This window comes from Erinaceus europaeus, chromosome 18, assembly GCF_950295315.1.
Source record: "Erinaceus europaeus chromosome 18, mEriEur2.1, whole genome shotgun sequence".
Classification (NCBI taxonomy): domain Eukaryota; kingdom Metazoa; phylum Chordata; class Mammalia; order Eulipotyphla; family Erinaceidae; genus Erinaceus; species Erinaceus europaeus.
In genome coordinates this window covers 21,444,305-21,459,588 of record NC_080179.1, presented here as the reverse complement: position 1 = coordinate 21,459,588, position 15,284 = coordinate 21,444,305, and the positions used below count along the sequence as shown (strand labels likewise).

The window sequence follows — 15,284 nt, the reverse complement described above, 5'->3', positions numbered from 1 at the left end:
CGGGGCGGGGCGGGGCGCCCTCCGCGCGGGAACCCTGGGCCCGGGGCGCGCGGAAGCCCCTGCGGCAGCTGCGGGGAGGTGCTAGTTGGGCCTGGGGGCTGTGAACCGGCGGCTTTCCTTTCTCTCCTTCCAGAAGCAGAGAAACAGAGTGTTTCCTTTTCCCGAGAATTCTTCTTGTCCGATTATGATTCAGTTATTTCTCTCTTGGCAACTGGATGTGAAAGGGAGACAGAGCTCCGGAGAAAGGTTGAAGTGGAATGGAGCCGAGTTAATCTAATCCTCCGACCATCGGCTTGCCAAGTGTGGGCTTTTCGGCCCGCCAGCCCCAGGCAGACTCCGGAGATGAGGGCAATGTGCTTGCAAATCAGTTTTCTTCAAAGGACTAGTGGAGATTCTGGGGGCCTCATTTTAGGATCAGAGTTCATCTGAATTTAAATTGACCATCATAGAAATTATGAAAAATGACGAAACAGTGCTACCACATTTGACTTTTTTTTTTCTTGTAATGCTGAACCGAGCCTAGTTTGGGAGTATATACGATGTAGTCAATCGTCATAATGATTGGAACATCCTACTGTTGATTATTTGAGGCAGTTAGCAATCTCAAAAACGAATTTATTTGTTTTTTTATTTGCAGCCATGGCCCTGAAAGGACAAGAAGATTATATTTATCTTTTCAAGGATTCAGCACATCCAGTGGATTTTCTGGATGCATTCAGGACATTTTACTTGGACGGATTATTCACAGACATTACCCTTCAGTGCCCTTCAGGCATGATCTTCCATTGTCACCGAGCTGTTTTAGCTGCTTGCAGCAATTATTTTAAGGCAATGTTCACAGCTGACATGAAAGAAAAATTTAAAAATAAAATAAAGATCTCTGGCATCCACCATGATATTTTGGAAGGCCTTGTAAATTATGCCTACACTTCCCAAATTGAAATAACTAAAAGAAATGTTCAAAGTCTGCTTGAAGCAGCAGACCTGCTACAGTTTCTTTCAGTAAAGAAAGCTTGTGAGCAGTTTTTGGTAAGGCATCTGGATATTGATAACTGTATTGGAATGCACTCCTTTGCAGAATTCCATGTATGTCCAGAACTAGAGAAGGAATCTAGAAGAATTCTGTGTTCAAGGTTTAAGGAAGTATGGCAGCAGGAAGAATTTTTGGATATTAGCCTTGAAAAATTTCTCTTTATCTTGTCTAGGAAGAATCTCAGTGTTTGGAAAGAAGAAGCTATCATAGAACCAGTTATTAAGTGGACGGCTCATGATATAGAGAATCGAGTTGAATGCCTATATAATCTGTTGAGCTATGTCAACATAGATATAGATCCAGTGTATTTAAAAACAGCTTTAGGCCTTCAGAGAAGCTGTCTACTAACTGAAAATAAGATAAGATCTCTGATATACAATTCATTAAATCCCATGCATAAGGAGATTTCCCAGAGGTCCACAGCCACGATGTATATCGTTGGAGGCTATTACTGGCATCCTTTATCGGAAGTTCACATATGGGATCCTATGACAAATGTCTGGATACAAGGAGCAGAAATACCAGACTATACTAGAGAGAGCTATGGTGTTACATGTCTGGGACCCAATATTTATGTCACTGGTGGCTATAGGACGGATAACATAGAAGCTCTTGACACAGTGTGGATCTATAACAGTGAAAGTGATGAGTGGACAGAAGGCTTACCAATGCTCAATGCCAGGTATTACCACTGTGCAGTCACTTTGGGTGGCTGTGTCTATGCTTTGGGCGGTTACAGGAAAGGGGCTCCCGCAGAAGAAGCTGAGTTCTATGATCCATTAAAAGAGAAATGGATTCCTATTGCAAATATGATAAAAGGTAAGTATGGGTATGTTTATTCTAGTTTTTTTTTATGACTTACGTTAGATCAGAAATCTCATTTCTCTTGCAAGCAACCTTTGTTGTTGTTGTGTTTTTTAAAAAATATTTATTTCCTTTTTGTTGTCCTTGTTTTTGTTGTTGTTGTTATTGATGTCATCATTGTTGGATAGGACAGAGAAATGGAGAGAGGAGGGGAAGACAGAGAGGAGGAGAGAAAGATAAGACACCTGCAGACCTACTTCACCACCTGTGTAGTGACTCCCCTACAGGTGGGGAGCCTGGGGCTCGAACCGGGATCCTTATGCCAGTCCTTGTTCTAAGCGCCACCTATGCTTAACCTGATGAGCTACCGCTCGACTCCCCTTTTTTTAATTCTTAAAAAAAAATATTATTGGATAAAGACTGAGAAATTGAGAGGGGAAGGAGAGATAAGGAGACACCTGCAGTTCAGCTTCACCACTTGTGAAGCTTCCCTCCTGCAGATAGGGACCAGAGGCTTTAAACCAGGTACTTGCACAGTGTAATATGTGTACTTAACCAGGTTTGCCACTGCCTGCTCCCCTTATCTTTTTTTTTAACATTTTATTTATTTATTAATGAGAAAGATAGGGGGAGAGAGAAAAAGAACCAGACATCACTTTGGTATATGTGCTGTTGGGGATTGAACTCAGGACCTCATGCTTGAGAGTCTAGTGCCTTAGCCACTGCACCACCTCCAGGACCCCACCCTCTTGACTTTCTATATGTTACTTATTTTGGGTAGCATAATACATTTGATGTCCATCCATGGTATGGTAATGGCAGAATTTTTCAGTAGTTTCTTTTTTTTATGGAGAGAGAAGTCAGAGCACCACTCTACCATTTTTGGACATGCCGGGAGTCAAATTCAGGGCCTTCTGTGTGCATAACTTTTGCTCTGTGGTTGAGCTACCTCCTCAATTCCCATTTGAAAAAATTATCATGGGCTGGGGAAAATAGCACAGTAGTTGTTTGTTTGTTTTATTTATTTGCCTCCAGAGTTATTGCTGGGGCTCGGTGCCTGCACCATGAATCCACTGCGCCTGGAGGCCATTTTTTTCCCTTTTGTTGCCCTGTTTTGTTTTTATCATTGTTTTGGTTATTGTTGTTGTTGTTGGATAGGACAGAGAGAAATGGAGAGAGGAGGGGAAGACAGAGAGGGGAGAGAAAGATAGACACCTGTAGACCTGCTTCACCACTTGGGAAACGACTACTCTGTAGGTGGGGAGCCGGGGGCTCCAACCGGGATCGTTACGGCGGTCCTTGCACTTTGCGCCACCTGCGCTTAACCCACTGCGCCACCACCTGACGCCCGGTAGTTTGGTTTTAACCAGAGTACAGCTCAGCTCTGATTTATGGTGTGCTGGGGATCTAGCCTGTGTCCTTTGGTGCCTTAGGCATGAAAGCACAGTGTTCAACAAACTTTCATGTCTGAGACTCCAAGGTTCTAGGTTCAGTCTCCAGCACTACCATAAGCCAGTTGAGTAATACTTTTGTTTAAAAAATATAAAAAATAGGACAGGGGTAGATAGCATAATGCTTATGCAAACAGACTATCATGTCTGAGGCTTCGAAATCCCAGGTTCAATCCCCTGCACCACTGTAAACCAGAGCTCATTAGTGCTCCGGTAAAAAAAAAAAAAAAAAATATATATATATATATATATATATATATATTATAAATAATCATGTTGGAATGCTATCTAGGAACTATGGTGGATTATATGAATGATGTCGCACAAAACATTTTTTAAGTATTTATTCCCTTTTGTTGCTCTTGTTTTATTGTTGTAGTTATTATTATTGTTGTCATTGTTGGATAGGACAGAGAGAAATGGAGAGAGATGGGAGAAGACAAAGAGGGGGAGAGAAAGATACCTACAGACCTGTTTCAACACTTATGAAGCGACTCCCCTGCAGGTGTGGAGCCAGGGCTCCAACGGGGATCCTTAAGCCGGTCCTTGCGCTTTGCGCCACCTGCACTTAACCCGCTGGGCTACAGCCCGACTCCCAGCACAAAACATTTAAGTGAAGACATAGCATAGCAATCCTCAACTTGTCTGATAGATGTGTGATTAGATTACATTACTCAGGAGAAAAACAGAAGTGTCTTCGGGGCCGGGTGGTGGTGCACCTGGTTGAACACACACGTTATAATGTGCAAGGACCTGACTTTGAGCCCAGGGTCCTCACCTGCAGGGGGAAAACTTCGAAAAGTGGTGAAGCAGGGCTGCAGGTGTCTCTCTTGTCTCTCTCCCTCTCTGTCTCACCCTTCCCTCTTGATTTCTGGCTGTCTCTTTCCAATAAATTAATAAAGATTAAAAAAGAAACTTTAGGGGGTCGGGCGGTGGCGCAGTGGGTTAAGCGCACGTGGCGCAAAGCGCAGGGACCGGCCTAAGGATCCCGGTTCGAGCCCCCCGGCCCCCCACCTGCAGGGGAGTCGCTTCACGAGCGGTGAAACAGGTCTGCAGGTGCCTATCTTTCTCTCCCCCTCTCTCTGTCTTCCCCTCCTCTCTCCATTTCTCTCTGTCCTATCCAACAACAAAGCAACGTCAACAATGGCAATAATAACCGCAACGAGGCTGCAATAACTAGGGCAACAAAAAGGGGGAAAAAATGGCCTTCAGGAGCGGTGCCTTCAGCACCGAGCCCAGCAATAACCCTGGAGGAAGAAAAAAAAAAAAGAAATTTAAATAAAGTGTCTTCTAAAGGGTTGGCAAAATAGCTCACAATAGCTTAGTAGTTAGTATGATTGCTATGCTCTGTACACAGAGCATATCAGGTTTGAGCCTAGCTCCCCACTTATTGGAGGAAACTTTAGTACTATGGTCTTTTTGTGTATGTGTGTGTGTTTATTTCCGAAAAAATTAACCTGGAGTGATAAAGCCCCAACAACAACAAAATTAATAAGAAAAAATAATGGAATCTATATTTTTTCTTGTTGTTTCTGGAGCTTCACTGCTGCAGGCTGATTTTTTCCAAATAGAAAGAGTGAAACAGAAGGGAGAAAGAAATAACACTGACAGTCGGCTTGAATGTGGGTAGCACACTATCCAAGCTAGCGATTTTCCCAGTCCCAGGATTTATATTAAAGAAAGGGGGGAGGCGGGCAGTAGCACAGCTAGTTAAGTGCACATGGCTCGAAGCACAAGGACCCGCGCAAGGATCCCTCTTTGAGACCCCGGTTCCCCACCTGCAAGAGGGTCGATTCACAAGCGGTGGAGCAGGTCTGCAGGTGTCTTTCTCTCCCCCTCTCTGTCTTCCTAGTCCTCTCTCGATTTCTCTCTGTCCTATCCAACAGCAACGACAGCAGTAACAACACAATAATAATAAAAAACAACAATAAACAAGGGCAACGAAAGGGGAAAAAATAGCCTTCAGGAGCAGTGGATTTGTAGTGCAGGCACCGAGCCCCAGCAATAACCCTAGAGGCAAAAAAAAAAAGGAAATATCATTCATATATGTGATATCTCATAGATATGAAGACGGTATATTGTATCTCTGGAGACTGTGTTGAGTCTAAATCTTGTTTGGAGTCTTAAAATTTTATTTAAGTCAAAGGTTAAAGAGAGAGAAAACTGGCTAGTTTTAATAGTGTTTGTTTTTATTTGCTCATGAAATTAAACCTTTTATTCTGCATTCTCCTTTTTAATGTCTTTTCCCCCCTTATTCTCATCAGCTGATCTTTCTGATCTTTTCTCTCTAGTAGAAAGATAGTAGTTCATTAAAATCTTGAAAGGTTTTGTCCCTGTAGGGTGTAACAAATAACATTCTCTCAAAAGTGAAAATAATTAGCCTCTGCTTCTTGTGATTCAAGTCTTGTCTCTTAGGCTAAGGAAGGGCAGATTCCATACCCTCCTCATGTGGTTCTCACACAACTATAATTGTTTCTCAGTAGGTCTGTAAACACTATTTTCTCTGTTGTGGTTGATACTATGTTAGCCTTTTATTCCTTCCCTCCTACTGGAAGTTAAATTAGAATCATATTTAATTCCATTTACTCATTGCTAGTTGCACAAAAGCAGCTGGTAGATTATTACCAACTTTGTGTCACTTTATCCCAAAGGTTTCTTCCCAGGCCTTTCTGTTTCTTTTTTAACACTAGTGAGAGTGTGGGAATTTGACCTGGTCTGAGAATCTGACCTGGTGTGATCTTGGATGACAAGCAGGAAGCCTGAAAAGCTGAATGGCCTTGTGATCAGGCATACCGCTTCTGAAGCCAAACTCCCTGCCTGGGTCCACATCCAACTTCCCACTGCTTGCTGGTGAACTGAGGGCAAATTGTTCAATCTCCCTGTACCCTAGTTTTGCCAGCCATACAATGGGAATTACAGCACTGCATATCGGAGGGTTGAATGCATGTGAAGTATTTAGAGTTGTGTTAGCTACAGAGTATGCACTCAGGAAATGCTGGACATTACTGTCATGAACCTCATCACAGAAGAGCATATTAGCTTTGATAGTGCAGAAGTATCTCTTTTTAAATTTTTTTTTGTTTTATTTTATTTTATTTTATTTAAGAAAGGATTAATTAACAAAACCATAGGGTAGGAGGGGTACAACTCCACACAATTCCCACCGCCCAATCTCCATATCCCACCCCCTACCCCGATAGCTTTCCCATTCTCTATCCCTCTGGGAGCATGGACCCAGGGTCGTTGAGGGCTTGCAGAAGGTAGAAGGTCTGGCTTCTGTAATTGCTTCCTCGCTGAACATGGGCGTTGACTGGTCGGTCCATACTCCCAGTCTGCCTCTCTCTTTCCCTAGTAGGATGGGTCTCTGGGGAAGCTGAGCTCCAGGACACATTGGTGGTGTCTTCAATCCAGGGAAGTCTGGCCGGCATCCTGATGACACCTGGAACCTGGTGACTGAAAAGAGAGTTAACATACAAAGCCAAACAAATTGTTGAGCAATCATGGACCCAAAGCTTGGAAAAGTGGAGAGGAAGTATTAGGGAAACTGCAAACTCTAGTATACTTCTGCTTTCTTACTTTGGTGCCATACTCCAAACTCAGTCAATTTCTGCTTTGCATTTCTACTTCTTCTTCTTTTTTTTTTTTACATGCATAACATTCCCCAGATTCCCATTTAGCAATACAACCCCCACTATTTCATTCATCATTTTTCATGGACCTGTATTCTCCCCACCCACCCACCCACCCCAGAGTCTTTTACTTTGGTGTAATACTCCAATTCCATTTCAGGTTCGACTTGTGTTTTCTTTTCTAATCTTGTTTTTCAACTTCGGCCTGAGAGTGAGATCATCCCATATTCATCCTTCTGTTTCTGACTTATTTCACTCAACATGATTTTTTCAAGTCCATCCAAGATCGGCTGAAAACGATGAAGTCACCATTTTTTACAGCTGAGTAGTATTCCATTGTGTATATATACCACAACTTGCTCAGCCACTCATCTGTTGTTGGACACCTGGGTTGCTTCCAGGTTTTGGCTATTACAAATTGTGCTGCCAAGAACATATGTGTACACAGATCTTCTTGGATGGATGTGTTGGGTTCCTTAGGATATATCCCCAGGAGGGGAATTGCAAGGTCATAGGGTAGGTCCGTTTCTAGCCTTCTGAGAGTTCTCCAGACTGTTCTCCACAGAGGTTGGACCAATTGACATTCCCACCAGCAGTGCAGGAGGGTTCCTTTGACCACACATCCTCTCCAGCATTTGCTGCTGTTACCTTTTCTGATGTGTGACATTCTCACAGGAGTGAAGTGATATCTCATTGTTGTCTTGATTTGCATTTCTCTGACAATCAGAGACTTGGAGCATTTTTTCATGTGTTTCTCGGCCTTTTGGATCTCTTCTGTGGTAAATATTCTGTCCAATTCCTCCCCCCATTTTTGGATGGGGTTATTTGTTGTCTTGTTGTTGAGTCTGGTAAGCTCTTTATATATGTTGGTTATTAAACTCTTATCTGATGTATGGCATGTAAAGATCTTCTCCCATTCTGTGAGGGGTCTCTTGATTTGGGTAGTGGTTTCTTTTGCTGTGAAGAAGCTTTTTAATTTGATGTAGTCCCATAGGTTTATACTTGCCTTAGTCTTCCTTGTAATTGGATTCGTTTCATTGAAAATGTCTTTAAAATTTATGCGGAAAAAAGTTCTTCCAATATTTTCCTCTAAGTATCTGATAGTTTCTGGTCTAACATCCAAGTCCTTGATCCACTTGGAATTTACTTTTGTATTTGGTGAAATACAGTGATTCAGCTTCATTCTTCTGCATGTTTCAACCCATTGTTTCCAACACCATTTGTTGAAGAGACTCTGCTTTCCCCATGTAATAGTCTGGGCCCCTTTGTCAAAGATTAGATGTCCATAGGTGTGGGGCCTCATTTCTGGGCTCTCAATTCTATTCCACTGGTCAGTGTGTCTGTTCATGTTCCAGTACCAAGCAGTTTTGATGACAATGGCCCTATAATATAGTTTGAGATCTGGCAGTGTGATGCCTCCGGTTCTGTTCTTTTTTCTCAAGATTGTTTTGGCAATTCTAGGTCTTTTCTGGTTCCAGATAAACATTTGTAGCATTTGTTCTATTCTCCTAAAAAATGTGCTTGGGATCTTGATGGGGATAGCATTAAATTTGTAGATGGCTCTGGGTAATATATTCATTTTGATGATGTTAATTCTTCCAACCCATGAGCATGGAATATCTTTCCACTTCTTTGTGTCTTTTTCAATTTCTTTGAGTAGTGACTCATAATTTTCAGTATACAAGTCTTTCACTTCTTTGGTTAGGTTTATTCCTAGATATTTTATTGTTTTTGTTGCTATAGAAAAAGGAACTGATTTCTGGATTTCAATTTCTTCTAACTTAGTGTTTGCATAGAGGAATGCCACTGACTTTTGAATGTTAATTTTATAGCCTGACACATTACTGTATTGCCTGATGATTTCCAAAAGCTTCTTGCTAGATTCCTTAGGTTTTTCCATGTATACTATCATGTCATCTGCAAATAAGGAGAGTTTGACTTCTTCTCTTCCAATCTGTATTCCTTTAATTCCTTGCTCCTGCCTGATTGCTATGGCAAGAACTTCCAACACTATGTTGAATAGTAATGGTGATAGTGGGCAGCCCTGTCTAGTACCTGATCTGAGGGGAAATGCTTCCAGTTTTTCACCATTGAGTATGATGTTGGCTGTAGGTTTGCTATATATAGACTCCACTATCTTCAGGAATTTTCCATCTATTCCTATTTTTTGTAGTGTTTTGATCATAAAGGGATGTTGTATTTTGTCAAAGGCTTTCTCTGCATCTATTGATATGACCATGTGGTTTTTGGTCTTGCTTTTGTTGATGTGGTGGATCACATTGATTGATTTACGTATATTAAACCAGCCTTGCATGCCTGGGATAAACCCCACTTGGTCATGATGAACAATTTTTTTGATATACTGCTGTATCCAGTTGGCTAGAATTTTGTTCAATATTTTCGCATCTATGTTCATCAGAGATATTGGTCTGTAGTTTTCTTTTTTGGTTGTGTCCCTGTCTGCTTTTGGTATCAGGGTGATGTTGGCTTCATAGAAGCTGGCAGGGAGTATTCCAGTGTCTTCAATCTTCTGGAAGACTTTTAAAAGTAGAGGTATTAGTTCTTCTTTGAAAGTTTTGTAGAATTCATTTGTAAAACCATCTGGTCCAGGACTTTTATTTTTGGGAAGATTTTTGATAACTGTTTCAATTTCATTAGCTGTGATGGGCCTGTTCATGTTATCCACTTCCTCTTGACTTAGTTTTGGAAGTTGGTAGGTATCTAGGAAATCATTCATTTCTTCCAGGTTCTCTAACTTGGTGGCATATAGTTGTTCATAGAAGCCTCGCATGATATGTTGAATTTCTGCAATGTCTGTTGTGATATCTCTTCTTTCATTTACTATCCGATTTATTTGGGTCTTCTCCCTTTTTTGTTTTGTGAGTCTGGCTAAAGGTTTGTTGATTTTGTTTACTCTTTCGAAGAACCAACATTTACTTTCATTGATCTTTTGTATGGTTTTCCTATTCTCAATGTTATTTATTTCTGCCCTAACTTTAGTAATTTCTGTCCTTCTGGTTGCTTTAGGGTTCCTTTGTTGTTCTTCTTCTAGGTCTTTAAGATGTGCAATCAGGCTGTTTATTTGTGCCTTTTCTTGTTTCCTAATGTTTGCTTGTATAGCTATGAACTTCCCTCTTAGGATTGCTTTAGCTGTGTCCCAAGTATTTTGATAGCTTGTGTCTTCATTTTCATTGAACTCTCGAAACATTTTGATTTCTTCCTTGATTTCCTCTTTGACCCAGAAGTTGTTAAGAAGTGTACTGTTGAGCTTCCACATTTTGGCACTGTTACTAATCTTTTGTTGATTGTTAAGTGTTAGTTTAATTCCACTGTGGTCTGAGAAGATGCTTGGGATGATTTCAGTGCTCTTGAATAGGCTGATGCTGTCTTTGTGGCCTAACATATGGTCTATCCTTGAGAATGATCCATGTGGATTTGAGTAAAATGTGTATTCCAGTTTCTTGGGATGAATGACTCTGAAAATGTCCAATAGTTCTAGTTTATCTATCTCTTCATTTAGCTCCCTTATGTCTTTACTGATTTTCTTCCTGGATGATCTGTCAAGTTGAGATAGTGGGGTGTTGAAGTCCCCTACTATGATTGTGTTACTGTTAATATATTGCTGTAGCTCTTTCAGTAGAAGTTTGATGTATTTAGATGGCTTCTCATTGGGTGCATAGATATTAATAATTGTTAAGTCCTCTTGATTGACTGATCCTCTGAGCATTAAGTAGTGTCCATTCCTATCTTTTTTAATCTTATGTATTTTAAAGTCTATCATGTCAGATATGAGAATAGCTGTTCCTGCCCTTTTTTGTGGGCCATTGGCTTGAATGATAGTTTTCCATCCTTTCACTTTAAGTCTGTGTTTGTCTTGTTGCGTTAGGTGAGTTTCCTGTAGACAACATATTGTTGGGTTGTGTTTTCTGATCCATCTTCCTACTCTGTGTCTTTTAATAGGTGAATTCAGGCCATTCACATTTATTGATATCAAAGATTGAAGATATTTTAACGCCATTCTTGTAGAGTTTTAGAGTGTTTTGATATATGTTCTATTTGTGGTGGTCTGTTTGTTTATAGGAAACCTTTCAGAACTTCTTTCAAGGCAGGCTTGGTGATGGTTGCTTCCTTCAACTGTTGCTTGTCTGAGAAGGTCTTGATGCTTCCATCTAGTCTGAATGACAGTCTAGCAGGATATAGTATTCTTGGCTGAAAGCCTTTCTCATTGAGCACTCGATAGATATCTTGCCATTCTCTTCTGGCCTGTAGTGTTTGTATGGAGAAGTCTGCTGCTAATCTTACGGGTTTTCCTTTGTAGGTGACTCTTTGTTTTTCTCTTGCAGCCTTGAGGATCCTTTCTTTATCCTTATTCCTTTCCAATCTAAGTATGACATGTCTTGGTGTCTTTAGGTCTGGGTTAATTCTGTTTGGGACCCTCTGGGCTTCTTGAATCTTTATGTCTTTGGTGTTGTCTAGACTAGAGAAATTTTCAGCTATTATGGCCTGGAGAACGCTTTCTTCCTCCCCTTCTCTTTCTTCCTCTGGTAAGCCAATAATGCGTATATTGTTTCTTTTGAAGTCATCCCATAGGACTCTGTTGTTGTTTTCAGCATCTCTTAATCTCTTTTTGAGATCTCTTACTTCTTCTTTAGTTGTCTCTAATTCATCTTCAATCTTGCTAATTCTGTCTTCAGCCTCATTGATTCTATTCTCTCTGCCCTCTACTGCTTTCTGGAGTTCATCTATTTTGTTGCCCTGCTCTGATACTGTTTTAGCTTGTTCAGCTAGTTGCCTTCTTAGCTCAGCAGTTTCAGCTTTCAGCTCTCTAATAACCATGAGATTATTAGAATTTTCTTCCATATTCTCATTTGTTGTTCCTGCAGTTCTGATTACAATTTTTTCAAATTCTTTACTCACTCCTGTTATTATTTCCTTAGCTAATGTTTGGATGTTGAACTCGTTGTTTTGTGCTTCGCCCTCTGGAGGACTTTTAGCTGGACTCTTGTCCTGGTTCGAGTCTCCATTATTTTTTTCTTGTTGTTTTAACCATTTTATATAAGTTAAGAGGTTTTTCAATCCCTGAGTTGGAGTTCAGTGGTGTAAAAGCCTTTTTTTTTTCCCCTGTAGGCTATGGTAGCCTGAGGGCTTTTAAACTATCAATAGGCTTCTTGGCTTAATCAATGACTGCTGACCAAGAGATAAAGCAGGGTGTGGCAGAGATAATCCAGTGGTTATGCAAAGAGACTTTCACAGCCCTTCAGCTATGCCACCGAGGTATAGGTCTTCTCCTGAGTTTCCCGGTTAGATCTCTGTGCCCTGGTGTCCCTCCCTGTTGCTGCTCCAGATTCTGAGGGTAGTAGCAATGGAGACTCAGAGTTGTACTTGGTGAGTCTCTGGGGAGTCCTTTCCTCCCTTCAGCTGTCCCCTTGTTGGTGGAGCAGACTGGAGGTGGTGTCTCCACTGACAAACTGTCGAACTGTTAGCAGTCACTTAATCTCTCCTTAGGCCTCTCTCTCCTCTCTGTCACCAGCCAAGCGTGTTTGTACTCACGGGTGATTTACTGGGTTTCTGTGGTCATTCTAGTCCTGTCTTGTTTCGGTCCGGGTGGTCTCCTTTGGTATTCCTAGTTGATCCGGGAGAGGAGAGGAGAGGAGAGAAAGCGATCTGCTGCTTGTAGCTCCGCCTCCGGAAGTCGAATCCTTTTTTAAAAATTTTACTCTATTTATTTATTGGATAGAGACAGCCAGAAATCAAGAGTAAGGGGGAGACTGGGAGATACCTGCAGCCCTGCTTCACCACTTGTGGAGCTTTCCCCCTGCAGGTGGAGACTGGGGGCTTGAACCCGTGTCTTTGAGCATTGTAACATGTGCACTTAACCAGGTGTGCCACCACCTCCTCCCAGAAATATCTTTCTTATTTAATATCGACTGCTCTCTACACACCCGAAAGTTCAGCAGTAGAATGGGAGATCTCTCTCTCTCTCTCTCTCTCTCTCTCTACCTATCTATCTATATATATATATACAATTTACTTATTTATTAGATAGAGGGACAGAGAGATGGAAGGAGGTAATAGAGAGGCCGAGAGGAAGAAAGACACCAGCAGCACTGTTTTGCCACTCATAAGGTTTCCCTCCTGCAGGTGGAAACTGGAGTCTTGAACCTGGGTCCTTGCACCACGTAAACACATGCACTCAGCCAAGTGCTTTACCACCCAGCCATGGGAGAAGGTGACTTCAAGTCTGTTTCTGTGGCTGTTCTGGTTTTTTCACTCTACTTGATTTTGACTCTCCACTACTTAACTGGTTTCGGCTCCTTTACCTAGGATCATCTCTGTGACTTTTCTCCTACAAAAGAAACGGGGAGAGTTCAAGTATTTTAGCAGCTATTGTAAACTTGGTTAACATCTGTTACTTTTCTTTTTTTGTAATTTAAAAAATATTTATTTATTCCCTTTTTGTTGCCCTTCTGTTTTATTGTTGTAGTTATTATTGATGTCGTTGTTGTTGGATAGGACAGAGAGAAATGGAGAGAGGAGGGGAAGACAGAGAGGAGGAGAGAAAGAGAGACACCTGCAGACCTGCTTCACCGCTTGTGAAGCGAACCCCCTGCAGGTGGGGAGCCGGGGGCTCGAACCAGGATTCTTACACTGGTCCTTGCGCTTTGCGCCACCTGTGCTTAACCCACTGCACTACCACCTGACCCCTGTTAAGTCCATATTTCTTAGTTTGCTGTCAAATTCTTACCCTGCTGTCAGCTTTAATTCACACACACACACACACACACACATCTACGTGTACACGAACTCCCTCACCACCACCAGCTATGCCACAATCAAGCTGGGCCACTTGACCATTCCCAGTGAGTTTTAGTGCTTATCTTTCCCAGTATTCCAGATACTTTCTTCTCATCTGTACCGGCTGAAATCCAACCTACTAAAGCCTAAGTAAAAGTCTACTGCCATTTACTGTGGTTTTTGTAGTAAGAAAACAATGTTGCGTGGTCTGGGAGGTGGAGCAGTGGATAAAGCATTGGATTCTCAACCATGAGGTCCTGAATTCGATCCCTGGCAGCGCATGTACTAGAGTGATGGCTGGTTCTTTCTCTTCTCCTATCTCTCTCATGAATAAATAAATAAATTCTTTTAAGAAATTTTAAAAAATTATTTAAAAAAAAGAAAACAATGTTGCCTTGCTCTGAGAACTCACAGTAGTTCACTGATTCCTTTTTTTTTTTTTAGATTTTATTTATTTATTAAGGTTGTTAATTAGAAAGATATTTGAGAGAGAAAAAGAACCAGACATCACTCTGGTACGTGTGCTGCCAGGGACTGAACTCAGGAACTTACGCTTGAGAGCACAGTGCTTTATCTACTGTGCCACTTCCTAGACCACCTGATTGCTTTTTTTTTTTTTAAGATGCTTCTGTACTCTTACGTTTATTTGTCTGAATGTCTCTTGCTTTTTAAAAATGCAAATAACTTCTCCGTTACATCCAATCTCATAGCACCTTACTATCAGTAATAGCAAGAACAGCTTATTATTTATTGTAAAATAGTGACAGATAAATTTAAAGGTTTGATTTTTATTAACACAGGCGTGGGGAATGCTACTGCCTGTGTCTTACATGAAGTTATCTATGTCATTGGTGGTCACTGTGGTTATAGAGGAAGCTGTACCTATGACAAAGTCCAGAGCTACAATTCAGATATCAATGAATGGAGCCTCATCACCTCTAGTCCACATCCAGGTAACGAAATACTTCCTCAAATATTACATGTTGTGATAGAGCTTCTTACAGTCCATCAGCATAAGAGACGGTTAAAACCACACTGAAAATAGACAATGTTACATTTATAGTAAACAATATGTGACTGTCATTAAAAGGCCTAGAATATCCATGCATCTATCTAAAAGTAATTGTACTTAGGTTATTCCAGTTAGATCATATGTACCAGCACTTTCCCTCATGTCTTTTGGCCTTTGTGATTAGAAATGGTAGTTTCTTGGGTCAAGGAGATAACATAGTGGTTTATGGAACACACTTTCATGCCTGAGAGTCAGAAGTCTCAGGTTCATTCCCTTATGTCACCATAAGCCAGAGCTCAGCAGTGCTACATTCAAGGGAATTAAAACAAAAGTAATAGTAACAATTTTTTTTTTTTCAGGATGGGGGAATTAGCGTACAGACGGTCATACCTGAGTCTCCCAGGTCTCAGGTTTAATCCCCCGCCCCACCGTAAGCCCCAACTAAGCAGTGATCTGGTAAAAAAGAAAAAAAAAATTAGTTAATTAAAAACATTTTTTTCTACTTAGATACTTTTTTTGTTTTCTATTTCCTTGTGTTTTTGTTCATTTACTACATGCAG

General features: G+C 41.1%; 1 protein-coding gene across 3 annotated transcripts in view; it reads left to right on the top strand.

Moving 5' to 3' along the window:
* KLHL23 (kelch like family member 23) overlaps positions 1 to 15,284 on the top strand; it is a 49,043-nt gene that overhangs the window by 27,735 nt on the left and 6,024 nt on the right. For all 3 annotated transcript variants that reach the window (XM_060177746.1, XM_060177747.1, XM_007539299.3), the window contains 2 exons: positions 638 to 1,852; positions 14,513 to 14,665. In XM_060177746.1, the coding sequence (XP_060033729.1) occupies positions 640 to 1,852; positions 14,513 to 14,665 (1,366 nt within the window). In that variant the 5' untranslated portion in view covers positions 638 to 639. The remainder of the gene's footprint in view (positions 1 to 637; positions 1,853 to 14,512; positions 14,666 to 15,284) is intronic.